At 62.3% G+C, this 25321-nt stretch overlaps 1 protein-coding gene across 1 annotated transcript; it reads left to right on the top strand.

Moving 5' to 3' along the window:
• The first annotated feature begins 1717 nt into the window (after positions 1-1717).
• COL20A1 (collagen type XX alpha 1 chain) lies at positions 1718-24636 on the top strand. Its single transcript, XM_070801307.1, has 36 exons — positions 1718-2650; positions 4640-4750; positions 6018-6161; positions 6315-6479; positions 6737-6859; positions 7810-7968; positions 8324-8443; positions 9027-9191; positions 9878-10042; positions 10238-10392; positions 10668-10797; positions 11592-11737; positions 11846-11969; positions 12125-12264; positions 12717-12846; positions 13069-13211; positions 13314-13446; positions 13782-13924; positions 14113-14242; positions 15193-15231; positions 15878-16016; positions 16771-16913; positions 17012-17121; positions 17538-17696; positions 17789-17866; positions 18373-18459; positions 19066-19119; positions 20814-20909; positions 20987-21040; positions 21146-21199; positions 21487-21540; positions 22335-22406; positions 22786-22821; positions 22929-22995; positions 23178-23324; positions 24457-24636. The coding sequence occupies exons 1-36, from the start codon at positions 2569-2571 to the stop codon at positions 24480-24482; spliced, it is 4023 nt and encodes a 1340-aa protein (XP_070657408.1). The 5' UTR covers positions 1718-2568; the 3' UTR covers positions 24483-24636.
• The last annotated feature ends 685 nt before the right edge of the window (positions 24637-25321 follow it).

Here is a 25321-nt window from a genome sequence, read left to right as displayed (position 1 = left end):
TGCCAGGTGGGCTGTGAGGCTCGGGTGCGTGGAACACCTGCCGGATGCAGGGACTCCTGGGTGGATGCACACGTGTGGGCCTAGATGGGGTCTGGCCGGGAGTGCTGAGGACCTGACTGGCTTGAGAACACCTTGGTGGGCTGTGTGGTTGTGTACACGCGTGTCCTGAGCACCTGTGAGCCACGGGTGTGCAAGGTCATGTGTGTCAGTGCTATCTGAGGCCGCTGGGCCAGGCGCCCTCCACTGACCTCCACTTGGGTCTGCAGGGCCCACCTGCATCCCAGCGCCCAGTGCAGGGCATCCACCAGCTCTGCAGTGTCTGGTGTCCAGCCATGAGTCCGAAGCCATAGGTGGCTCTCAGGCCACAGCAGGTCTCGGGACTACCTTTGCCTCACGTCCTCAGACCCCTCCTGGTTGCAGGAGCACCAACCACAGGGCAGGATGGAGGCCAGAGGGGTCTCAGGCTACCTAGAGCAAGGCTGGAGAGCTGGCTGGATCCAGCAGTGCCTTCCCAGTGGCTGTGGGTCCAGGGAGGAGGACAGGAGCCTCCATGGGAGTTGGAAGGGCCTCACTCTCCAGCAGCATCCAGCCCCTGATACTTGCCCACCAGCCTCTCCTAGTCTCCAGCAAGTATCACAGCCCTCACTGGATGGTGGCCTCTGCTGGCCAGCAGCCTGAGGGCCCTGTGCTGTGCCTGCCTACCCCAGAGCACCTCTGCCTCCAGAAGCTGAACCCAGAGGGGCCCTGGCACCCTCGGAGCACTTGGGAGAAGGGGCTGGTCCAGGTTGGGGTCGGGCGGTTCTGGGGGGTGTGTCCTGGGGTCCAGCAGGGGAGTGCTTGGGGCCTAGACTGGGTACTTTTCCCCGCCGCCACCACAAGCCTTGGTTGGGTCAGGCTCTGAGGCTGTTGGGTGGGCTGAGAGGGCTCTGGAGGGGCTGTGCTTGGCTGGCTGTCACAGACTGCGGAGGGTTGTGGAGAAGGGGTAGGTGCAGAGGAGGCTGGGCAGGGCAGAGCGGGGGTGCCCTGGGCACTGGAGAGTCCCACAAATGGCTCGGGTTTGGGGTCACAGGTCCTGGGAGGCGATGCTGGACGAGAGAGGAGGCTGTGGCTGCTGCTGTGACACTGGCGTCCAGTTGCTGCTCCAGGCTGCCACTCACCGAGGCTGCCAGAAACCCCCTGCCCATTACTCATAGCTTGGCCCCCTGGGGTGACACATGGTGACCTTGGTCCCTGAGGGGCCTCCCCATGGGCTTCTCTGGGACAGGCCCTGTGAAGTGAGGGGTATAGGTGTTTGTCCCTTGGTGCTTTGGGCCCCGCCCTGCAGGGTGATGGGTCCTTCATGCTGTGGCCTGTGTTCCCCAGCTCTTGGGAGAGACATTCTGGGCAGCAGATGGAAGAGCTGGTTGGGGGTGGGGGAAGGGGCGGAGGCTCCGGGTGGGTGGGGCTAGGCCAGAGCAGTGACAAAGGGGCCTCATAAGTCACGGCCTTCCTGTGACTGCAGTGGGACGGGAGCACACGGGACCAGGGGACGCTGCCCGGGGACAGGAGCAGGTTGGTGACTTGTCTGGAGGCTGGGTGGGCAGGGGCTGCTCCCATTAGGGGCTGCTCCAGGCGTGTGATTTGAAGATGAGCTTGACCTTCTAGAGAGGTTTCAGGGTCGGGGGAGCTGAGTTCCTGGGGGTGCAGCAGGACCGGATGCATGGGGTCTGGTGGGGGTGGGGCCTGGACCCCTAGTGTCACAGGTGGAGGAGGGTAGACACTGTCGAGGGATCCCGATCACAGCCTTGACCTCTGTGCCCCTGGAAGGGTCCCACGGAGGTTCCAGGGAGGGCAGCCTGGTTTCAGAGTGTGGAGGAGGATCAGAAAGTGAGGTCACCAGGTAAACTGCCTCGTCCTCCAGCCCCTCCACAGCCCAAGGACATTGTGAGCCCCACCGCCAGGGGTGTGGCTGGGCTGGGGGTCCCAGGAGCCTGAGATCCTGCCCTGCGTTCCTCTCTTTTCTGTTAGCAGAGGCCTGGAGGGAGCCCCCCAGGACCCAATCCCCTTCAGGGCTTCCCCCTGACTCACTGAGAAGCCGGCTCTGGGGTCGAGAGGCTGGTGTCCTGGGGGGCGGATTCTCAGCCAGGACACCTCTTCCTGGGCTGGCAAGTGAGCAGCACACCTAGGGTCCTGCTTCAACTGGGGTCCCACCTTGACTTACTCAGGGCTGCAGGCAGGACCGCCCACCTGCCCCCACTTCCTCCCTGGTCTAATGACAAGTGGGCAGAGCAGCAACCAGGCCCCATGTGGGGCTGTCGAGAATGTCACAAGGATGGGATGCAGAAGCTGGTGGTGGGCAGGTGAAGGGCAGCTGACCTGTGGACCCAGGAAGCCCCCCAGGCCTGTTGGACACCAGCTCCTGTAGACAGGAGGGTGGGCGTCCGGAGGTGTCTGGGTGGGGCTCAGTCCCAGGCCCACAAGGGCAAAGATGAACAAACTCTGGCTTAGAGATCAGGAAGGGATGGACTGACGAATGGACAGTCAGACAGGTGGCTGAGTGGCCTCTTCTCCTCCTATAGGCTGCGCACCATGAGCGTCCGCGTGCGCCCTTACCTCGGAGTCGGCCTCTGTCTGTATCTGAGTGTCACCCTGGGGCTCAGCCAGGGACAAGGTGAGGACACGGGTGAGGGTTCCTGGAACTGTAGCTCCCGCCTGGCCCCCCCAGGCCATACCTGCCCAGGGCACAGGCCCCCCTGCGGGACCAATCTCCCTCTGGCCCTGAGCAGCTGCTGCTTCCAGGGGCTCGGGTGCTCAGGGGACAGAGACGGGAAGACAGGACAGCTCTGCCCCCAGCATCACCCTCAACTGTGTGGCTTGACCTTTGGTACTGCGGTTTTTCCTTTTAGTTGGGCTTTTTTTGTCTTATCCATTTGTTAACACAAATGTGCATTAATGCACTGTGCATTTGATTCACTCTTGCATTAGTGATTTTTTTTTCATCATTCTCTGGACACGTTTTTAATTGTGAAATTTTCAAACAACAGAATCTAGAGTGAAAAGTGACCCCCCCGCAACACCCCCGAGGAGAGCCCAAGACGCCGCCTCCAGCAGGTCCCTGATCCTTTCAGCTCATTTATGGCCACGGGCAGCACCTTGGTCAGCTGTCCCCCGTCCAATGAGGGGATGCTCAGCTCCCTATGGGGCGTGTCCCTTTCAGGGTGATGCTCAAACCTGTCAGGGAAGGCTGGGGAGACCAACCTTGGGAGGTGGTGTTTGAGTCACGTAGCAAGCCTCCTCCACACTGCCCCCCAGCCACATCCCTGGCATTTGTCCAGCTCCCACGGGTGCCGAGAGGGTAGGAGACCTCTGAGCTAGTCCTCACGGGGGCGCGGCAGGGACCTGTCACACAGCCACCCAGCCTGGAGTCCTGGCTTCTCTAACTACCTTCTTACTAGCGGCACATCCTCCTGGCTATGATTTTGCTCACAGATGATTGGGGCCTCCATCCCTGGGGCTCTGACAAGATCCCCCAAGGGGACCAAGTCAGTAAGAAACCCCAGACACTCAAGGTAGACAGCACAAGGCACCTGCAGACTCTGGGTGGACTGCGTCGGGGGTGGTTGGAAGATGGAGGTGGGACCCATAAGTCCAGGCTGCCCTTCTCCGAGAATGGCCCTGTGTGGGGGTGCCCCTGGTGGGGTGCTGTCTCCCCAGTGCCTGCCAAGGCTCTGACCTGCAGACCCAGAAGGCAGCTCGGGATGCCCCCCCAACAACATGTCAGGGGTGCCGGGAGACAGAGGCTCTTCATGAGCTGGGCCCCCCACTCACAAGCGTCTTTTCAAGGCCCCCACTGCTGAGACATTCCTGCCTTTCAGCTCACGCTCCAGGGAGCAGGGGGCCCATCCGGAGGCCCAGCTCAGCTGCTACCCGCTCTGAAGCGGCCATTGTGTCTGCCACGGGCTCCCCCCAGCCCTGCCCTTCCCCTGTGCCCCTGCTCTGAGGGGGGCAGCCAGAAGAAGTCCATCTCTGTCCCCACTTTCCAAAAATAGTCACCCACACCAAGGAGCTGCCGGAAGCTTGGAAGTCAGGCTGTGCTGGAGGGCTCAGGCCTCCATGGCCCCTTCCTCCTCCTAGGACGGCCAGGGCACCCGCCCCAGGGAGCCCCCGACCCCAGGCACCCCCACCTCCTGGGATGTGTGACCATGGCAGCAGGGAGTCTGCAGCTGTGTCTCCACTGCACTTCGGGGACTCAGGCGGGGAATCGGGAGGGGTGGCTGGCTGCAGCTGGCTCAGAGCCTGTCTCCACTGGGTGGGTGGGCAGTTAGGGCCACTCTGGGATGCTGGCCTGAGCCTAAGTCCACAGTGCGGGGCACCCCTTATAGAGCCAGGAGGGCCTCTCTGGACAGAAGTCTCCCCCACCCAGATCTGCCCGGCAGCCTTGGACTGCAAGGGGGACCAGTCCTCCTCCAACCCTGGCTCGGGGGAGGTGGGCTCCTCTTCTCAAAGTTCCCCCCAGTGGCACTGGAGTCCCCTCTGAACCTCGGAGGGGCTGAGCCCCAGAAGGGCCACAGTCTCCTCGGAACCTCAGGATGGGGTCCCACAGCTGGTTGGGGAGGTCACCAAGGAGGATCAGTCCTGACCGCCTGTCCTGCTTCCTCAGCGAGTGGCCGCCTGAGGCTGGCGGTGCTGCCTGAGGACCGGCTGCAGATGAAGTGGAGAGAGTCAGAAGGGAGCAGCCTCGGCTACCTGGTGCAGGTGAAGCCCAGGGCAGGTAGGGACCTGCGCCTTGCCTCTGTGCAGACCGACGGTGAACACGCTCAGCACGGCGGTCGCAGTGCTGGTTCCCCTGGGCTCTGCACTACCTCCTCGCTGTCTCCCCACTAGCACAGGGAGGTTGTGGCGGGAGAACAGGGCCCTTAATGTCCCCGCCGTGTGTCCCCACACCTGGCACGTGCAGAAGGCAGTCAACGACTTTGCAAAAAAAGGGCCCTCCCCCAGCTTAGAGTTCTCAGGGCCCTGACAGTGCCAAGCCCGAGTGGCAGACTCGCTCCATTTTAGGAGTTAAGGTTGTTTGACGTTGGGCTTCAGCTGTTTCAAGAGCTGACCTGTCCTCAGAAACCCTTACACCTGGGTGGAGCTCTTCAGGGTCTCAACCCCAAAGAATTAGGAGGGGGGGATGTGCCAAGGATGCACTCTTCAGAGGACCTGCCTGTCCATCCCTCCCTGGAAGGCAGCAGGAACCCAACAGACCTGGGCTTAAATCCTGATTCTGAGCAACTGCGTGACTCGATTTCCCATCTACAAAACGGGTGCGGGCTTGTGAAAATTATGCAGCTTGAGTCACGTGAAGCACCTGGGACCTCACCCTCCTGGCCTGTGCCACCTCCCCATGCAGGGCTGGGCCCAGGCTGGGGGCTGTCCACCTTGCAGGATGTTGGACAGTGGGCAGGCTTGTGAGTCCTTCCTCTCTGAGTCCCCTTTCTAGCACCTGAGGTCCAAGAATTGCCAGGTATTCCTGACCTCTGATCAGTCGCTCCTATCGCCTCCGTGGCCGCCTCCCCTGAGAGCATGGCAGCATGCCCTTGGAATTGTTTCTTTGTTTTTAGCATAGACTCACAGTCACACTGGGACGTGCTTACAGGTTCACTGCCATGTGCTATCCAGCCCCTGTGCACAGGCGGCAGGCCCCTCCCCACGTGCAGCCCTGTCTGCACAGACACCTCCATGGTGTCCCCAGCGCTGCTCTGATGGCACCTGGGGAACTTACAGATCCCCCGGTGGACCCTGAGATGAGTCCCTCTGGGGAGGAGCACAGGCCACTCCCATCAGGTCCTAGAGAGAGACACACAGACCTCTCCCCCTACTCCCTCCCCTGGCCCAAAGGGAGGAACTAGGGGAGGGGAAAAAGGGGTGCCAGGCAGATTTCACCACTCCTAACACACATACACACATATGCACACCTCAGGCATAAGTGAACACACGCATGCAGATACCACCCACCTCAGCTGCCTTGATCCCTCTCCCCAACCCCACCCTAGGGGACCCAGAGCAGGAGGTGATGCTGACCACCAAGACCCCCAAGGCCACTGTGGGGGGCCTGAGCCCCTCCAAGGGGTACACCTTGCAGATCTTCGAGCTCACTGGCTCAGGGAACATCCTGCTGGCTCGCAGGGAGTTTGTGAGTAAGTGCCCTGGGCGTGCATGTGTGCAGAAGAGGCTGGGAGCCCATGGAGCCTGGATGGGCTTTTGTGGGAAGGGTTGCGTGGGCAGCCCCCAGGCCTCTATCCCCCCTGCCGGGCGGTGGGGTCCTGATATCCCATCACATCTCTCTGCAGTCGAGGATCTGAAGAGTAACTCCGTGAGCAGGAGCAGCCAGAGGCCACTGGGGGCAACCCTGGAGCCCACCCCTTCCCTTGTGGGGAGCCCAGACCTTGAGCCCCCAGGGGCCCTGGCCCCAAGCCAAGATCCACCCACGCTTGGTGGAGCCAAGTCGGGGGACGGTATGTGCCTGGGAACAGGGGGCAGTCTTCAGTGCCTCACAGTTTCCACGTGGCCAGGAAGTCCTCCTTCTGTCTGCCCTCACACTCCTGCACTTAAGCTTGGCTGCCCGCTCCTGACTTTACTAACCCTCTGGGACAGGTCATCTGCTGGGAATGTCCTTGGGCCCCAGTGCCTGGTCACACTACCTCGACTTCCCTCAGGTACCCCCCAGCCTGAGTGTGGCTGGTGAGGGGTAACACAGCTGTGATCCCCCCAGGAGTACCTGGTGAGGAGCAGCACCCACCCAGGGGCCCCACAGGGGAGGGCCCTGCTCAGCCCACCCCAGACCTGGAGGGGCCGAACCACGCCAGGACCTCAGCTGGAGGGAGAGGGAAGCCAGGTGAGATGGCTGGGGTGCCAGCATCTGCGGGCTTGAGGGCGGGACCACAGCACAGCATTGCCCATGAGGCCCTGCAGGGGCCTCCCCCTGCAGGAGATGTGCCTCCCCCACCAGACCTGGGATGTTTCTGATTTTGTCTCCCCCATCAGACTTGGAATGGAAAAAGACACCTCCTTCCTTAGACCTCACGTGGGGTCCTGGGGTCCAGGCCCTCTACAGTCTCCCAGTGGACTTGGGGTCTTACAGGGTGGTCTCCCCCACAGTGCAGGGCCTTGAGGCCAGAGGGTGCCTCCCGCATTCGGTGAGGGTCTCACCACACCTACCCAGCCAGGAGCCTCCAAGAGGGGGTCTGGCCCTGGCTCTGGGTCTTGGCCTGAAGACACTGTGCAAAGCTCTGGGAGCCCCAGGTCAAGGGGCATGGCTTTGTCTCCAAAGAGCTCCTGGTCCTTAGGACAACCCTCTTCACACACGGTGAGGACTCAGCCTAGAGCTGGTGGAATGAGGGGCCACCTGGCGCTGTCCATGGTGCTGACTCACCCCAGTCGATCCTCTTTGGACAGCCTCTGCCAGCTGTGCCTGGGAGCTGGTGGGTAAGGAAGGTGCAATCTCCCCTTGGACAATTGCGCAGTGACCAGCACTGGCCAGGCCAATAGAGGGTGGAGGTTCCAGAGCAACTAGATGTCCTATGAACCCCCTTTTGGGGGACTCAGGGAGGCTGGGACAGTGGGCTGAGCTTCAAGTGCAGTTTTCTAAGTCTGGTGAGACCCTGGTACCTGTCCCTCAACACTTTGCTGCCCATCTCATTTGAAGCCAGAGTCCTGCAGCCCCTCCCCCTCTACCAACCTCAGGGAAGGAGATCTTGGGGACTGGAGCCCAGCCACAGGCAGTTCAGGGTCCTGTAGCAGTGATGACATTGCCCAACACCTCACCTCCCTCCCCTCCCACCCCAGGCAGACCCCAGTTCCGCTGCACACCCCCCATGCCTGTGGACATGATCTTCCTGGTGGATGGGTCCTGGAGTATAGGCCACAGTCACTTCCAGCAGGTCAAAGACTTCCTGGCCAGCGTCATCGAGCCCTTTGAAATTGGGCCGGGCAAAGTCCAAGTAGGTGGGTCCCAGCCCTGCCCTGTGCCCCGCTGGGGTGGTCCTCACAATTCCACTCCATACCCCCAGCTTTGAGAAGGGAGTGCAAAGTGAGGGAGGAACCAAGGCTAAGTTCTCACCCGACCAGGCAAAACTGAGGTCCCCACCTGCACTGGGAAGACAGCTAGCTCCCAGGGGGACCTTGTGTGGAAAGTGGAGCTTTGCAAACATGCCTTCCTGGTGACCTGGGCAAGGCTGTGTGTGTTCTGCCCACCTGCTGTGTGCCCACTCCCCCCACCCCCTGCCAGCCTGATTCAATATAGAGGAGACCCCTCCCCTCCCAGTCTGACTCAGTAGAGTGGGGACTTCTCCCCTTCCAGGTCTGACTCAGTACAGTGGAGCCCCCCAGACCGAGTGGGACCTGAATGCCTTTGGCACCAAGGAGGAAGTGTTGAATGCTGTGCACAACCTCCACTACAGAGGAGGAAACACATTCACAGGTCTGCCCGGCCCCAGCCCCAGCCCCAGCCTCGGCCCCACCCTCGAGGTCCATTCAGGTCTTGTCCCGTGATTAGTCTCCCTTGCACCCACAGATAAGGAGAGGCATGCATGAACCACGCCCGAGTCCTGTGTTTTCATGCCTTTGCAGAGGGCCAGTCTGCCTCGTTCATCCATGGTGAATGTGGCAAGTCGGGCAGTACTGCTGAAAACAAGTTGCTCCTCTGGTCAGTAGAGGCTCCTGGGAAGGCCCACCAACAGCTTGGGGGAGCCCTGTTTTCAGCAGTCCTCCTCAGGGGAGAGGACTGCTGACCCAGGCAGACCACACACCCATGGCACAATTCCCTCCCTGATCCCCATTCACCCTGTGCACCCTGCAGCAGCAAGGTGTGGGGTGCTGGCCCCTGGGTCTCAGGTGCCTGTGAGGGAAGGAAGGGGGAATCCTTGCCCTCCAGGCACCCACAGTCTGAAGGGGCCAGGACTGCCCTGGTGGGCAGAGCAGATGGCCAGTGGCTGGTGGAGCCATTGCAGGTGGGCAGGAGAGTGTGTGGGGGCATGAGCACTCTTGCTCTCACTGTGCCCAAGGCCTGGCCCTGACCCACGTGCTGGAGCAGAACCTGAAGCCTAGAGCAGGTCTCCGTCCAGAGGCGGCCAAGCTGGTGATTCTGGTGACAGATGGCAAGTCCCAGGATGATGCCCACGCTGCTGGCCACGTGCTCAAGGGTCTGGGTGTCGACATCTTTGCTGTGGGTGAGCAGCACCCCCCCGGGCTCTCAGTGGGCATTCTCACAGAACACAGCAGGGTGGCTCCCGGCTCCCCAAGCTGCAGGTCTTGTGGCCTCTGAGCCTCAGCACCTGCTCCCGCCCCCCAACCCCATCTATGAATGGGAGGAAGAGTCCCTGCTCTGAAGACCTGAGTTCCCACCTGGACAATTGGAGGTGGCCACACAAGTTGGCGTGGGCAGCCTGGCCACTCCCTGGTGAAGTGGCCAGTTGGCAGTGTCATCTGTGGACATGTTTGTGGCCCCTCCCTGTTCCCCACACCATATGCCCTGGGGACCTCTCTCTGCTACCATAGCCAGCCAGTCACTAACTCCATCCCTTGGGAGGGAACTCCAGACCTGGGGGCAGGGTTTCTGGAAGCAGAGACCCTGCTCTGTGCCTGACCCCAGCCCCTGAGTGAACAGGAAAGCACACTGACCTCTCTCCTGGCTGCAAGCTCCACAGAGACCTGGGCAGGCATGCCACAGGCACCTTCACACCAACCTGTCTCTCATGGGCACCTGGCCAGGTGACCCCATTCCGGGGCCTGTGGGGTCTGGGGTCCTTGGGAAGGGCTCTCTGCCGACTGGGTGACCAGCAGGGGCCCAGTGGTCCTGACTGCACAACAAACATGGGTGCTGAGTGGGCTAACCCTTCTCTCAACACTGCGGCAGGCGTGAAGAATGCCGACGAAACCGAGTTGAGGCTCCTGGCATCCCAGCCGCTGGACATCACCGTCCACAATGTGCAGGACTTCCCCCAGCTCAGCACACTCTCCGGCCTACTCAGCCGGCTCATCTGCCAGAAGGTCCAGGGCAGGAGCCCGCGTGGGAGCCCAGGTGAGCGACGCGGCTGGGCCAGGGGCAGGGTTGCCACACCAGATGCAGCCCCACCAGGTCCCCTCCCACTGGGCTCTCAGGGCTCCCGGGACAACTGGGGAGCCCCTGTCCTTCCTGGAAGTGGCCGCCAGGGGGCGCAGGCAGAGCCACTGACACCAGCCTCCCCCTGGGCCTGGGCTCCTCTCCCTCCCACAGCTACACCGGCCCTGGATCCCCCTCCCGCTCCCACAAGGCTGGTCCTGACCCAAGTGACCTCCTCCAGCGTCCTCTTGTCCTGGAGCCCGGCCCCACAGCCGCCCCTCAAGTACCTGATTGTGTGGAGGCCTTCCAAGGGCGGCACCCCCAGGGAGGTGAGCACCGGCCCCCCAGCCCCGCCACCGCAGGCAGGGCTGGAGTAACGCCCACAGGTGATAAAATCAAGGTGAATGAGGAGCAGGTGCGGGAGGTTTATGCAACCACGGCCCCACGCACCCGTGGATGGCAGGGTTGTGCTCACGCCTGTGTGACAGGCTGATGGCCCAGACCTGCTCTGGGGACACAGCTGTGCAGGGAGTGAAGGCTGACCCAGCACCCCTTCCTGCTCCCCTGCACCCCACCGACCTGCTCCTCGCGGCTCCTATTCCAGGTGGTGGTGGAAGGGCCCACCTCGTCAGCACAGCTGCACAACCTGACCTCCAGCACCGAGTACCTGGTCTCTGTGTTCCCCCTCTACAAGGCTGGCGTCGGCGAGGGCCTGCAGGGCCTGGCGACCACAGGTGTGTGCATGAGCTGAGGGTTGTAGGGGCTCCCCCCACCTGCAGCCTCCCCTTGGAGCCCGGCACCCTCAAGGCGGTCTGAACCCAGGCAGGGTACCACACCCAACAAAGGCCGAGTCACTGGGCCGCTCTGACCCTCAGTGTCCTCTTCTGAGCACAAGTGACATCCTTTGTATCACAACCCTAACACACAGGGACCCATCACTGTTGCTGCCACACTGTGGAGCTCCCACCCTGCCTGGCCTGCAGTTCCCCCAGGACTGCGTGAGACCCGCCACCTGGCGGCTTTATTGAGATACACCCCACAGTCACCTGTTCACAGCGGGTGATACTGTTGTTTTCCATATTGTCCCAGCATTGTGCACCCGTCACCCTGAAGGGGGCCCCACACCTTAGTGGTCACCCCGATCCTCCCCTCCCCCACAGTCCCTGCCGACCCCTGATCTGCTCTCTGTCTCTGGGGTTTGCGGATCCTGGACCCTCCATCTAAATGGGACCACACAGGCTGTGGCCTCTTAACCCCAGGCCACGGCCCTCTCACCCTCAGGGCAGGTGGCCTTAACAGAAACCTGCGGGGCGGTCCAGAGTGAAATAAGTTCCAGGACTTACAGTCAGTTGTCTGTCCTCCCCTACCCCTGCTGGTCTTCCCCTCTCTGTGTCTCCATCTGGACACACCTAGCCCGCGCCTACCAAGGGACTGACAGGTGTCTGTCCTCCCCCGACTCCCGCTGGTTGATAGGTCTGATTTCTGCCTGCTGCTGCATTTTTAAACTTTCTGCTCCCGTCTCCCCCAGCACCCCTGCCCCCACCCCAGGCGCTGACCCTGGCTGCAGTGACACCCAAAACTGTCCGCCTCACCTGGCAGCCCTTGGCAGAGGCCACCCAGTACCTGGTGCGGTGGTCACCTGCCTCCCCCAAGGGCGAGGAGGAGAGGAGAGAGGTGCGGGGCACAGAGGAGAGGGGGGGTGGGCACGGGGGGAGGAGCATAGGGAAGGGGGGCTGGGGGAAGGGGGCAGGTAGGGTGGGGCCAGCATGAGTGTCCCTGCAGGTGCGGGTGGGGCGGCCGGAGGTGCTGCTGGATGGCCTGGCCCCGGGCAGGGACTATGACGTGTGGGTGCAGAGCCTTCGAGGGGCAGAGATCAGTGAGGCCCAGGGCATCCGTGCCAGGACCCGTGAGTGGATCCCGCAGGTTGCTGCCTACTCTGGTTCCCCCCAACTTTCCACGGTGGGGGACCCCAACCCTATCCAATAGTCCCCCAACCCCGGCTGTCGCCTGCCCTCCCCTGGTACCCATGAGGCAGTCCTAAGGCCTCGGTGTGCCCTGCAGCCGCCCTGACCACCCCCAGACACCTGAGCTTCTCAGACGTGAGTCATGATTCAGCCCGCGTGTCCTGGGAGGGCACCGCAAGACCTGTGCGCCTGTTCAGGGTCAGCTACATCTCGGGCAAGGGAGGCCACTCGGGACAGGTGAGAGCAGGCCTGCATGTCCAGGGAGGGGGGCGATTTGTTCACGGGGACCAGCGCTCTCAGCCTCCCCGACCAGGCCCCTGAATTCAGGGTCAGTGGATGTGACCGTGTCTCCCGAGGCTCAGCCTCAGCAGTGCAGGGGGAGTGGAAGGCAGCTGACCCCACCCCGGCCCTTGTGGGCCCCAGTCCTAGTCAGGGGGGATGAGGCAGAAGTGAAGCAAAGAGTTGTAAGAATCCTTACATGTGACAGGCTGGACGGGGTGTGCTGGGGGAGCAGGCCCTGAGAGGTGAAAACACCAGTGTGTTGGGGGAATGGGCAAGACCCCACCCAGGGGCACAGATTCCGCTCCAGGTCCCCTCTCTCCAGTCTGGGAGTGGTTGTGGGGGAGGCCTGGGTCTCCTTCTGGCAGGAGCTGCCCTCCTCAAGCTGCCTGTGTTCCCCCCAACCGCAGACGGAGGTTCCTGGGAACGCCACCTCAGCCATCCTGGGGCCCCTCTCCTCCTCTACCACCTACATGGTCCGCGTCACCTGTCTCTACCCTGGGGGCAGCTCCTCTACCCTGACCGGCCGCCTGACCACACGTGAGTGGCAGTCGGGGTGGGGTCCCCAGGCCACCTCCCTCTGCTTGCCTCAGTGATTCAGACCAACACGAGTCAGGTGAGGGCGAGTACCTGGACAGGTGTGGTGGTGGGACCCGGGACCAGTGCCCAGCCCGCAGCCTGCCCTGGGAAAGGGGACCGCAGGCACCGTGAGTGGGGACTGGGGGCCCCTCTGCCACCCCAGCCTCAGTCTCCCTCTTCCAGGGAAAGTCCCCAGCCCGAGCCAGCTGTCGGTGACAGAACTGCCTGGGGACGAAGTCCGGCTCGAGTGGGCGGCCGCGGCGGTGTCCGGCGTGCTTGTCTACCAGATCACGTGGACGCCCCTGGGAGAGGGGAAGGCCCGTGAGGTGTGGGGGGAGTGGACCCTCCCCACCCCAGCTTCTCCCATGAGCCTGGCCCCCAGGGAAGGACACCTCCCCCAGGTGGACACCAGTCCCTCTTCTCCACAGATTTCTGTCCCGGGGAACCTGGGCACAGCCATCCTGCCTGGCCTGGGGAGGCACTCAGAGTATGAGATCACCATCCTGGCCTACTACCGGGACGGGGCCCGCAGTGACCCTGTGTCCCTCCGTTACACCCCCGGTAGGTGGCCCTGCTCTGCCCCAGAACCCCCCACTCCGTGGGCCTGACAGGCAGCCCCTCCAGTCCTGACCCTGCGAGTGGGCCACTGGGTCCACAGAGCCTCCCTGAGCCCTCCAAGCAGGCTTCCCTGGGGTGGCCACGGGTCCAGGTCACTTGGTGTGACACCGCACCCGAGGTGGTTCCACAGCTGGCCTGGTGGCCCTGTCTGGGCCATGGCCACTGGGCTGTGTGCTGGGCATGGTGGGGGCCGTGGAGTGGGAGGGTGGCGGGCATGGTGCAGAGTGGAGGGGAAGCGCTGCCATCTGAGATACCCCACGCCTCATGCTCCCCCGCAGTCAGCCGGAGCCCACCCTCCAACCTGGCCTTGGCCTCAGAGTCGCCTGACAGCCTGCAGGTCAGCTGGACGCCCCCGAGCAGTCACGTGCTCCACTACCGGCTCTCCTACGCGCTGGCCTCAGGCTCTGGACCCGAGAAGTCGGTGGGTCTCCCTGGAGCCGGGGAGGCCATCGCCCCTCACGGGCCACCGCATCCTGGGCTTGGAGAGACATGTCCCATCCTGCCTGTCGAGGGGGCCACTCTTCTGCGATGTGGCCCACAGACAGGGAACCAAGATGCCCAAACTAGCGGAGATGCTCAAGTGACCATCTTCACCCCACCCCTGCCCAGATCTCCATTCCAGGACCCGGGAGCCACGTGACGATCCCTGACCTGCTGGCGGCTACCAAGTACCGGGTCCTGGTCTCAGCCATCTATGGAGCAGGGGAGAGCGTGGCGGTGTCTGCCACAGGCCGGACGGGTGAATGGGCGCCAAGATCCCAGATCCCAGCAGACCCTGGCCAGGCCCAGGACCCTGGCAGCCTGGATGTGTGGGCCCTGTGACTCCCAGATGTACCCCGCATTGCAGAGCTTAGCGAGAGACCCTCTGGTGCAGGATTAAGGCCACTGCAGTCCAACTGAGCATGTGCAGGCTGGCATAGAGGGAATCGTGGCTGTGGCTGGCCTGCAGAGGCCCGGGGCTGGGGGACGGGCAGTGTTCTTCTGGGTCTGTGTCCAGGAGGTTCAGGGCAGATGTGCAGCTTGTAGGAGTGGGAAGCCGGACACATGCCACAGACGGGCTGGCTGCAGCGTAGCCCAGGGCCCACTCTGGGCTGGCCCCGCCCCCGGGGTCTCAGTGGTCCTTGAGGTCCCACCACCCCCAGGCCAGGACCCAGCTGAGAGGAGCCTCAGTATCTGTTTGCTGTTCCTGCTGCTCCTTTCGAAAATCAGACAATCAGACAATCAGAACAGAAGGCCCCTTAGTCAACCACCCCAGCTTCCCCCCGTGTCCCCTCCATGGTGTTGCCCAGTTTTGACTTGAATACCTCCGGGGACAGGGGCCTCACTACCCAGGGCTCAGCACCTTTCGTCTTTTGGGTGGCAGGGAGCCACTTCCTGCCCTGAGAGTCTCAGTTCCCGTCCACACTCATACGTGAACACTCAGAGTGTCCACACAGTGCCTGGAAGTGGAGCAGGCTGGCCCCAGGACGGTGTGGACCCGGGCACGTCCACATACCCAGGTCTCTCCCGGCCTGCACCTAGGGCATCTCACCTCTCGACGCAGACCCTGTGGGAGCACCCGGCCAGGTGCTGTCTTCCTGGGGGTTGGACACTGTCCCTGTCCTATCCCTGAAGTGTGGGGACCACAGGGCAGGGCATCCAGCCACAAAGGGCCCCTCCCCGCTGACCCTTACCCCTGTCCCCTCTCAGCAGCCTGCCCGGCCCTCCACCTGGATGGCTCCCTCCCAGGTAGGTCCCACTCTGGCGTGGCAGCTGCTCCCCAGCAGCCCCCACCCACTCTTCCTCCTCTGGGTCCTTGTTGGGGGAGGGTGGCCTGGGTTTGGGGTCAGGCAGTCCTGGGGCCCGTGGGTCCTGCGTGGCCTTTGTGAGCCTGTGTTGACCGGGAGGTGGGCGGGCGAGGGGCTGAGCCTGGGTCCACAGCATCACATCTTTACTGCTTGGGTCTGAGACCCTCCCCGGAGAGAAGGCTGACACGTGGGCCCCGCGTGGTCAGGGAGATCTGCCAGGTGGGGGCAGCTAGTAGTGAGGGCGGGGGAGCTATCTTGGTAGGTGGGTCTCCTGAAGGATGTCCAGAGCTGCTCAGACCAAGCTGCAGGGCCGGCCGAGTTGGGGTGGGAGTGGGATGGGCGAGGGTCTGGGCACTGAGACTTGTGGGGAGGTGATGGCTGTGGGCATGGTAGGGCCAGGTTGGTGCTCCCTGCATGTCCTTCCTGAGTCCAGGATAGAGGGAAGGGGGGACCAGACCCCTGAGGCCCGACGTCCCTGCACTGTCTCTGTGGCTCCCACACTCCCCTCTCACCAGAAACGTGGTTTTCTACTCTGCCTCCTACTCACCCCCACCTCCCCTCCTGTCTAATGGCGCCCCCCTCCCAAGGCTTTGACCTGATGGCGGCCTTCGGGCTGGTGGAGAAAGAATATGCCTCCATCCGCGGCGTGGCCATGGAGCCCTCGGCCTTTGGCCCCACCAGGACGTTCACACTCTTCAAGGACTCTCAGCTGACCCGGCGGGCCAGGTGGGAGCTGGGGCGGGCCAGAGAGCAGGAGGACACCCTGGGGGAGTCAATTGGGCAGACTCCTGGGGGCACACGGACTCCGAGAATCCGAGTTCCCCAAATTAATAAATCTCCTGGAGGTGGGGTGGGAGGGCTTTCCCCAGGTGGCACTTCTGGGCAGGGGCCACCACCTTTGTCTCCCTGAGAACTCCAGCTTCCTGTGTGCTCTAATTTGATCCTGCAAATCTGCACATATCCGGGGTTTGTGAGAAGCCACTGCTTTGTGACTCACCATGACCATGGCTCGGATGGCCCCCGATGTCTGATAATCACCCCACTTCATACACAGAGGTGTCTTTAACCACACGTTGGAACTTCCACATGCACAGCATAATATTTCTTAAGTTAAAATGTTTTAAATTGCAAAGGTAAATCACGTGCTTTATAATATTGATAGGAATTTGAAAAATACAAATTGCAACTCTGGGGTTGCAAAGAGTGGAAGGCTCCCAGGAGCTGGCAGAGAGTAGGAGCTATGAGGAGAGAATGTGGGGGAAGGGCACTGGAGAAGAACCAGCACGTGCCAAGGGGATGGCCTCCTGTCCCTGTGGGGCCGTCCTGGGGGTCCCAGGCTGCTCCTGTTGAGACCCAATAGGCCAGGAGGAGAGGGGAGTCCCACTGCTGACACTCCCCAGCCTGGCCTCGAGGACCCCACTCTCGGTCCCCAAGGTCCGACCTCCTCTCGGGCCTGCGGTGCCCCTCCTGTTCCCTACAGCGACATCCACCTGGCCACCCTGCCCCCGGAGCACACAGTCGTCTTCCTCCTGCGCCTGCTCCCTGAGACTCCCCGAGAGGCCTTTGCATTGTGGCAGGTGGCAAGCGAGGACTTCCAGCCCATCCTCGGGGTTCTGCTGGACGGTCAGTTGGAGGGGCAGCAGTGGGCCAGGTGATGCTCTGGGGGGTCCTCTCCCGCCTTCCGCGAAGGGGTCTCATGTGATTCTTGTCGCATCCCCCAGCCGGCAGGAAGTCGCTGACCTACTTCAACCGTGACCCCAGGGCCACCTTGCAGGAGGTCACCTTTGACCTGCCTGAAGTGAGGAGGATATTCTTTGGGAGTTTCCACAAGGTACTGGCAAGTCCTGGAAGGACCACCGCTCGTGCCTTCCTGCCTGATACCCTCGGTGCTCCCAGGTTCTGGGACAGACCCCCACTGGGCTCTGCAGGACACAGGCTGCCCTGTCACCATGGCACCCCCCAGAATGCAGGAACTTTGCTCTGCCCTGGATGCCCCCACCCTGATCTGGGTCAAAGAGCATCCAGCCCTTGCTCCTGGTCCCGCAGCCCCTGGGAGGGGCTGTGGGGGTGTCATTGTACAGAACAAAACTGAGGCCCTCTGAGGGGTTTCAGGAGATGTGGGGTGGTCAGGACCCAGACACCAGCCCCGGGAATGGTCCCTGCCCCTCCCTGCTCCGGGCCTGGCCCTTGGACATGGAGGGAGCCCATCCTGGCTGGGGCCCCGGGGAACCTCCTGCTGTCTCCCAGGTGCATGTGGCCGTGGGCCGAGCCAGGGTCAGGCTCTACGTGGACTGCCGGAAGGTGGCCGAGAGGCCCATCGGGGAGGCCGGCGGCCTGCCTGCTGCCGGCTTCGTCATGCTGGGCAGGTTGGCCAAAGCCCGGGGCCCCCGGAGCAGCTCCGCCTCGGTGAGCCAGACCATCTGGGGCTGGTGGGCCCCTCCCACCCCCTGTGACAGCCACACCTGACCAACCCCACCCCTCTCTCTTCCTCTCCGAAGTTCCAGCTCCAGGTGCTACAGCTCGTGTGCAATGACTCGTGGGCAGAGGAGGACAGGTGCTGCGAGCTCCCAGCATCGGTAGGTGGCCAAGTGCCCACTGAGGGCAAGAGTCTGGGGGTAGACAGGCCATCCAGGTCATCCAGAAGAAGTGCGGACAGGCTTCCTGGAGGAGGTGACCCACAGGGCTGGAGCTGGAGCTCAGGGCAGCTGGATGGGTGTCCTGGAGACCCTGGGGCAAGGAAAGCTAGAGCAGGCCAGGCAGCCTCCAGCTCCAGGGTGGCTGCTGCCACGTACTCAGGGCCACTGCCCTTTTCTGTGGGCTCAGGCACAGGAAGGGGTCCTCACTGACTCCCCTGTGTGCCCACACTGGGCTTGGCCCTGCCGAGGGCTTGCAAGGGAACGAGAGATTGCATCCTGTCAGCAGGCCTGTACTGGGCAGCCAGGAAGGTGGCGGCCAGGACCAGGTCCCCACCCTTTACCCCTCGCCTCCCTGGACCCTGGAGTCAGTGCAGATACTGAGCTCTGGGGTTAAACAAGAGGCAAAGAGGGGGTGCATTTAATGGTGGGGGTCTCCTTTCTCCCAGAAGGAGGGAGAGTCCTGTCCTGCCTTCCCATCTGCCTGTGCATGTTCCTCACAGACCCCTGGGCCCCCAGGCCCCCAAGGACCTCCGGTGAGTCCCGCAGTTCCTCCCTGGGGTAACCAGGGACTCCGGCAACATTTCACTGCCAGTGGTGATGGATATGGTCCCCTCCCCAAGCCCCAGCAGATGTCCCTGGGCCTGCCTCACTGATGGCCAGAGTTCATGAGTGTCCTGGCTGCCTTGTCCACCCCCGGCCCTTGAGTTCCCTCCTACAAGCCCCTTCCTTCCCACTGCAGCCTTCTCCTGAGCCAGCCCCTCTCTGGTGTTGGAGCCCATATGTTCCCCCTGGGAGTGGGAGCCTAGCCCATCAGGCTGCAGCATGGTGCTGGTCATGGCCTGGCCATGAGTCACAGCTCCAGGCCTGGGCCCCAGTGTGGGGCAGGCGCAGACCCTCTGGCCACCTGGAGGGTGCAGGACCCATTTCGGCTGGTGGTCCACAGACCTCTCCAGGGAGGGGCCAGGGCTGGAAGCCACGAGCCCGTGTGTGCGGTAACCAGTGACGGTGGGGAGGCGGCCAGGAGGCACTGGCCCCCGGAGTCCCTCCCTCTTCTACCATGAAGGTGGGGACTGGAGTCCAGGGCACTGCCAGGGGGGCCAATGTGCAGCCCGGCCTTAGCCTTGCTTGTGCCTCTTCAGGGCCTCCCCGGGCGGAACGGAGCCCCAGGAGAGCAAGGCTTCCCAGGGCCCAGGGTGAGTCATGGGGCATCCTGGGGGTGGGTGCAGGAGTGAGCGCCCCGCAGTCCAACCCTAGGCAGGAGGGGGACCACAGCCTGGGCACCGTGTGACGGGCAGTCTTGGGCGCCGGCCGGGCCACGTGTGCTCTGCCCTCCCCTGTGTTTCTCCCTTTAGCCGCTCCACCCCCTTGGAAGTTGCTGGCATTTTATTGTTGGATGCATGTCTTCGGGCCCCGTTCGACTGGCTTTTCTCCTTCATTCGAGGAGCTCTAGGTTTTCTGGGAACCCTGTGCCCTGAGCTGTGACTAGTGTACCGAGTCGTGGTCTCCTGACCTGGCTTATGATATGTGTGGCAGGCAGATTTAGGATCCACTTTGTCTCATCGGCTGTGTCGGCTGTGTGGGTCTGTCTCCACGGCTCCTGACTCGCTTTGTATTTAAAGGCCTTCCCTTAGTCTGTGAGGACCACCTCCTCATGGGCCTTGAAGTGCTTCTAGCACCTTCCAGCCTGGAACTGTGGTTCCTCCTTCCTCCCCAGACCACTGCCCCTCGGTCCTCTATTTATTGAGTAGCCATTCCCCCACCCCCGCCACTTCAAATGCGGTCTAATCACATCACCAGCTTTGCACGGAGTCCAGAATCCAGATAGCTCTTCAGACACAGGAGCAGCCACCGTCCTGGCAGGGATGGGTCCAGCTCTACATCCTCTCCCCTAAACCCCCTGTCCTCTCTGTGTATTGTTTTTGGGCCCCATTTCTTACTCAATTACCTTATTTGCAATTGTTTTTTAATTTCATATGGTTTCCTTGGACTTTCCTGGTTTTTATTTACAGCACCTGTGAAAAATCATATCACTGTCTCCTTTTCAATTTTCTCTTTCTTTTTAAAATTTTTTTCTTGCTTATTTCTCTGGTGTGGGTGACACTCCAGAGTTTGTTAAGGAAGCCCGGTGATAGCAGACATGTCCATGTTAGCTTCACAGAAATGCTTCTGGGGTTTGCCCGTTGAGTGTGGGGCCGGCCTGGGAGCTGAGACAGATGGATTTTGTCATGTGATAGTCAAATCCTAACCTTATTTTATTAGGAGACTTTAAAAATCAAGAATGGGTGTTAAATAAGATTTAGTGCCTCATCAGCTGCTCTGAACACAAGCAAATCGTTTTCCTTTTTGGAGCTATTAGTTTGGTGAATGATTTAATCTCTCTCGAATGCTGAACTCTTCCTGCTCCCGCTAGAAGCCGGCATGGTCACTGAGCCCTCACCACTCATTTAACAGGCTGCAGGCTTCTGTGTGCTCATGTTTTATTTAGGATTTTCACATTGATATTCGCAAATGGGAATGCCTGTGGTTTTCTTTATAGAATTTGGTGCATTGATATGCTTTAACTCTCAATTATTTGAAAGCATTCTTTAAAAAAAAAAAAAAACTGCAAATCAAGCCATTTAAATGGTGTTGGTGGCCTCTGTCCCTTAGAGGTTTGGTAGGATGTTTCGGTGTCTGGGGTTCGAAGCTCTGTGACTGGACTGTCAGAGCTGGCCCAGCTCCTAGCTATAGAGTGGGGTTGCAGCAGGACCCTCTCAGGGTGGGCCGTGAGGGTGAAGATGCCTGTGTGTGGGTGGGTCTGCCCCGCCCCCCGACCCAGGGCAGGATCAAAGGAGGGGCTGTAGGAGCAGCCATGTGCCTCCTCAGCCCCCATCTCCCATGTCTCCAGGGAGAGCCCGGGCCACCTGGACAGATGGGACCCGAGGGTCCTGGGGGTCAGCAGGGGTCACCGGGCACCCAGGGCCGCACCATCCAGGGACCCGTGGTAGGTGCTGCATCCCCCCGCCCTGTCCCCCCACCCCCTCCCCTCGCCTTCCCGCCCAGTCCATCTTCCCCCTCCAGGGTCCGCCAGGGGTCAAAGGAGAGAAGGGGGACCATGGACACCCCGGCTTGCAGGTCAGACCATACTGGGGACGCAAGGGCTGTGTGCTTGGGACAGAGCTTCCTCTTCTGGGTTGGACCTCAGCCCCAGCCTGGCCAATCACCTCTGTTCTATTTCAGGGCCACCCCGGCCTCCAGGGCACCCCCGGGAAGATTGGCATCCAGGGACCGAAGGTGGGAGAGAAGCCTGGCTGAAGGGTCTTGAGATGGAGGCAGTGGGGGCTTCCTTCTCTGCCCCACCCTGCCCTCTGCATGGCCTGGCTAGTGGGGAGGGGAGTATCAGTCCATACTGACCGGGGGCAGGTGCAGTCACTGCCCAGGGCGGGGCCAGGCCTTGAGATGGGCCAGCTTCAGCCAGGCACAGGCATGTACCCCCCATAGCTGTGGGTCTTGGTGATCATCATGGGAGGGGCTTTCAGGGGTACCAGCCCTGCCCCCGCCCACCCTTCCTTTGCCCTCAGGGAATGAGAGGCCTGGAGGGGACTGCTGGACTGCCTGGCCCCCCAGGCCCTAGGGTAAGCACTGCCTCCTCTGTGAGCCCTCCAGCCCTGCACATCCCACTGGCATCCCTCAAGTTTCCTTGAGGCTGAGCTGAACATGGTGACCCAGGGAGGGCCTCTCTCTCCTGGGCTGGGGCAGGGACTTAGACTGCGGTGGGGTGTGTGTCCTGTGCTCAGGAGCACAGAGGTAGCCCCCTCTTCTCACCCCACCAGAGAGGTTGGTAGGAAATGCATTTGTGCAGCCCCCAGCCTCGCCTGCACCCTGACGGCACACAGCAGGAAGGTGCCTGAGCCCCTAGTTGGGCCTGGGAAGGGCGGACAGGTGGGTCTGGCTCCCTTCCCACTAGAGAGTGGGGGCAACCCCCTCACTCGGAAGTAGCTTCCTCCCAGCCCAGTGTTCCCAGAGGTCCTAGGTGAACTCAGAGCCAGGGAGCTGCTCTGGGTTGGGGACTAGGGCCAGCAGCCCAGACCTGGCCAGGGTCTCCTGGGCTTGGCCTCCCTGGTACTTCACTGGGTACCAGGGAGGCCAAGCTGCCCCTCCTGCAAGAGGCCACCCCTGGGAGGCCTGGCCCGCAGTCACACCTGGACAACTGGGACATATTCCTCTAGAACCAGTGCCAGTGGTCAGGGTGGGCCGGGACTGCCCTGGGTAGGTGAGGAAAGCAGGGCCTGCTGGGTGGGTGTGGGGCTCAGCTGGTGTGAGGCTGGGGACAAGCTGAGGAGTCTGATCTTGGTTCAGGGTGGGGGGACTCGGAGGGAGAGGCCACCCCCGGGGGACAGCCACCAAACCCAACCTCCCACTTTCATAGGGCTTCCAAGGTACTGCGGGGGCTAGGGGCAGCAACGGCGAGCGAGGACCCCCAGGGGCCGTGGGGCCCACAGTAAGTCCCCTCCCCACCCAGCCCAACAGCCAGGGGGGCTAGTCGTGTGCACTGATGCCCAGGGGTGCCCAGCAGCTGGTACATTTGTAAAGCTAGGCTGACACAAAGCTTAGAGCAGAGGGAGCCCTGGACTGCCCCCTGCCAAGCCCAAGACAGAGGAGGGGGACAAGTTGGGGTGGGGCTCCCCAACTTGGGCTCCAGGGGTCAGGGTGACAGCAGATCTGGCCTGCAGGCTGGGTGGGGCCTGAGGACAGGGAAACCTAAGTCAGCCGGCTGTCTCCCTCTTGCAGCAGCAGAGGTGGGTCCTCTGCTCTCTGGGGACTCCTGGGTCTCTGGGCAGCTGTGGGGTCCAGGCACTTCTCCTTTTCCTCCCTCTCAGGGACTGCCGGGGCCCAAGGGGGAGCGAGGAGAGAAGGTGAGTGTGCAGAGTCTGGGGCCCGGGCCGACCCTGGGGGAGCACGGGGAGGCACTGACCCCCACACTGCCTGAGCCGTCAGCCACGTGGCCTGTCCTCCCTTGCAGGGAGAGCCACAGTCCCTGGCCACCATCTACCAGCTCGTGGGCCAGGCTTGCGAGTCCGCCATCCAGAGTGAGTGGCCTTGCCTCCTGTGGTGCCCAGTGCCTCTGTCTTCACACTGGAGGGAAGGGAGCCCCGTGCCGGGTCATTGGTGCCCCAGCCTTGAGCAGTTCTCCTGGGCCGCTGCCTCCGGGCAAGGCAGGGAGCAAGGGAGGGTCTCCCAACCCCCACTGACATCTTCCCCCGCCCCCCAGCGCACGTGTTGAAGCTCCATGCCTGCACCCACGAGAGCACCCGGCCCCCCATGCCCATCTTGGAAGCCCCCAGGGCCCTTGGCACAAGCAACAAGGCCCGGCTCCCTGGAGAAGGGGGGCATGGTGGCCCCCACCCTGGGGACAGAGGTACTGGGGGAGGGGTCTTCTCCAGTCCTGGGGCTGTGTGCTCTGAGTGGAGTGGCCATGGGTGAGGGGACAGGTCCTCTCAGCCCACACAGACCTGGGGCTGCCTGGCTGCCTAGGGTCTCCCAAATTCCCCTTCCCCAACCTCCCAGGAACCCTGAGCTTAGGGCCACTTTCCCCTCCCCCACCCCTCCCCGCCCTTCCCTCTCTCCTTGCTGGGACACAGTGGGAGGCTTGGTCCAGTGACCTTGTCATGATCCGTCCGTGTAACAGGGCTGCGGCTGCTCACAGCTCAGATGCTGAGATGGATGGACGGGCTGATGAGGGGAGAGGAGCTCACAGTCTTGCTGGTGGGGGTGGGGCTGAGGCTGGCTGGGGGACAGTTCTGCACCCAGGTGGGTGAGAGAGGACGGGGGAGGGGCAAGGGACCCACCCATAGCGCCTTGCCCAGGCCCACACATTTGTGGAAAGAGAGGGGTCCCTGCCCCCCAGCACCCACCACAGTTCCCCAGACACGGCCTTTGCCGTAAGCGCCCCGCTAGTTTGTACCCACTGTCCAGACAAGGCTGGCAGGTGCTGTCATGACGCCCTCCCCAGCCCCCTCCCTCAGCCCCACCACGCTAAACCTCAGCCTTTGAGATGAAACAAGGATCAGAGCCTGTCTGAGGTCAGGGACCGCCAGCCCTAAACTTTCAGCCTCAACTTGAGGGCTGGACCTGCTGCCCCAGGCCCCAGGGGGTTCAGGACCCACCTTTCCTGGGTCAGAGCAGGGCCCCCGAGAAAGGAAGGCAGTGCCCCCTGCACCCCTCACTCAGGCACATCCTCCTTCCCCTTGGGGAAGCCTGGAGCCCTCAGTAAGACAGAGCAGGCAGAGGCGTGGGCAGCCTGGCGTGTGGGGGCCCGTGGGCCTTGGAGGAGCCCAGCAGGACTGCAGGAGGTCCTCATGGGGCTCAGCACCCCGGGGACACCTGGCCAGGCTGGCGAATCGGGGCTGGGGGCCCAAGGGTCAGTGCCCGGAGGAGCACATTCAGATGGAGGGCTCACTGTCCTGCCGGCACCCGGGGGCCTGGTGCACATAGCATCATGTCTGATGGTGTCAGCTGTCCACCAGACCTGTCAGCCTCTGCTTCTGCAGGACGGTCCCCCTGCTGCCTCAAGTGAGCCCGCATGTGCCCCTGGATCCTGGACACCCGACATCCGACCCCTGGAGCAGCTGGAGAAGAGGGTCCAGAGGTGCAGGGGGAGGAGGCGGAGGCCGGCCTGGAAACCTTCCCTCTGTGCATTTCCTGCTCAGATAAACATGCATGCTTGTCAAGGGAGGCGGCTGCTCATTGCCGGGGACTCCCCCATCTGCCCATCCCCCACTGAGTGGAGTCCCACCTTCCCTCCCTGACCCGCTTCTCAGAGACAAGCTGCCATTCGTCCTTGGTCGTGAGGATCCCTCCACCATGGTCTCCCTCACTGCCTTCTTCCTGTGAGGCCACTGAAGCCTCCAGGCCCTGGTACCCACAGCCCCACCCCTCCAGGGATCAGACCCCACTCAGGGCTCTCAGCCTTGGGCACACTGTGAATCAGCAGGGTGGGGTAGGTTTGGAGAACCTGTCCAGCCCACCCCCAGATGCTGAGGTGACCATCCTGGGCCCAGCCAGGGGCTCCCTACCTCCCTCGTAGTGGCCTCTCTAGTAACATCTTCATGGAACCCCGACCTACTGGCCCCTTACCTTGCCAATGCCCAGTGAGTCTCCCCTCGACCAACCTGGGCACCACAGCCTGTTCAGACATCCCTTGGCTCCCCCTCTGCCAGGGATACCCGCCAGCCATGGGCCCTGGGGAGGCACCTGCTGTGGCCCATTCAGTAGCTCTCTGAACACTAGGAAGAGTTTGGGGTGGGGCCAGTGAGGGCTCCAAGGTGACACGGGGGCAGAAGCAGGACAGGCTGGAAGGGGGAGACCGTGGAACGTTCTGGGCAGGGACCCACCTGGGCAGGCTGGGTCTGGGCC

This window comes from Bos indicus, chromosome 13 (assembly GCF_029378745.1).
Source record: "Bos indicus isolate NIAB-ARS_2022 breed Sahiwal x Tharparkar chromosome 13, NIAB-ARS_B.indTharparkar_mat_pri_1.0, whole genome shotgun sequence".
Taxonomy (NCBI): domain Eukaryota; kingdom Metazoa; phylum Chordata; class Mammalia; order Artiodactyla; family Bovidae; genus Bos; species Bos indicus.
The sequence above is the reverse complement of the archived record's forward strand: the minus strand, read 5'-3'. Positions and strand labels throughout refer to the sequence as shown.

Bases quoted from the DNA above. Each gene is read 5' to 3' on its own strand.
- COL20A1 (XM_070801307.1), top strand. From the start codon at position 2,569: ATGAGCGTCCGCGTGCGCCCTTACCTCGGAGTCGGCCTCTGTCTGTAT. The intron at 4,751-6,017 runs GTAGGGACCTGC...ACCCCACCCTAG, and splicing joins GCAGGTGAAGCCCAGGGCAG to GGGACCCAGAGCAGGAGGTG. The intron at 19,120-20,813 runs GTGAGTCATGGG...CCATGTCTCCAG, and splicing joins AAGGCTTCCCAGGGCCCAGG to GGAGAGCCCGGGCCACCTGG.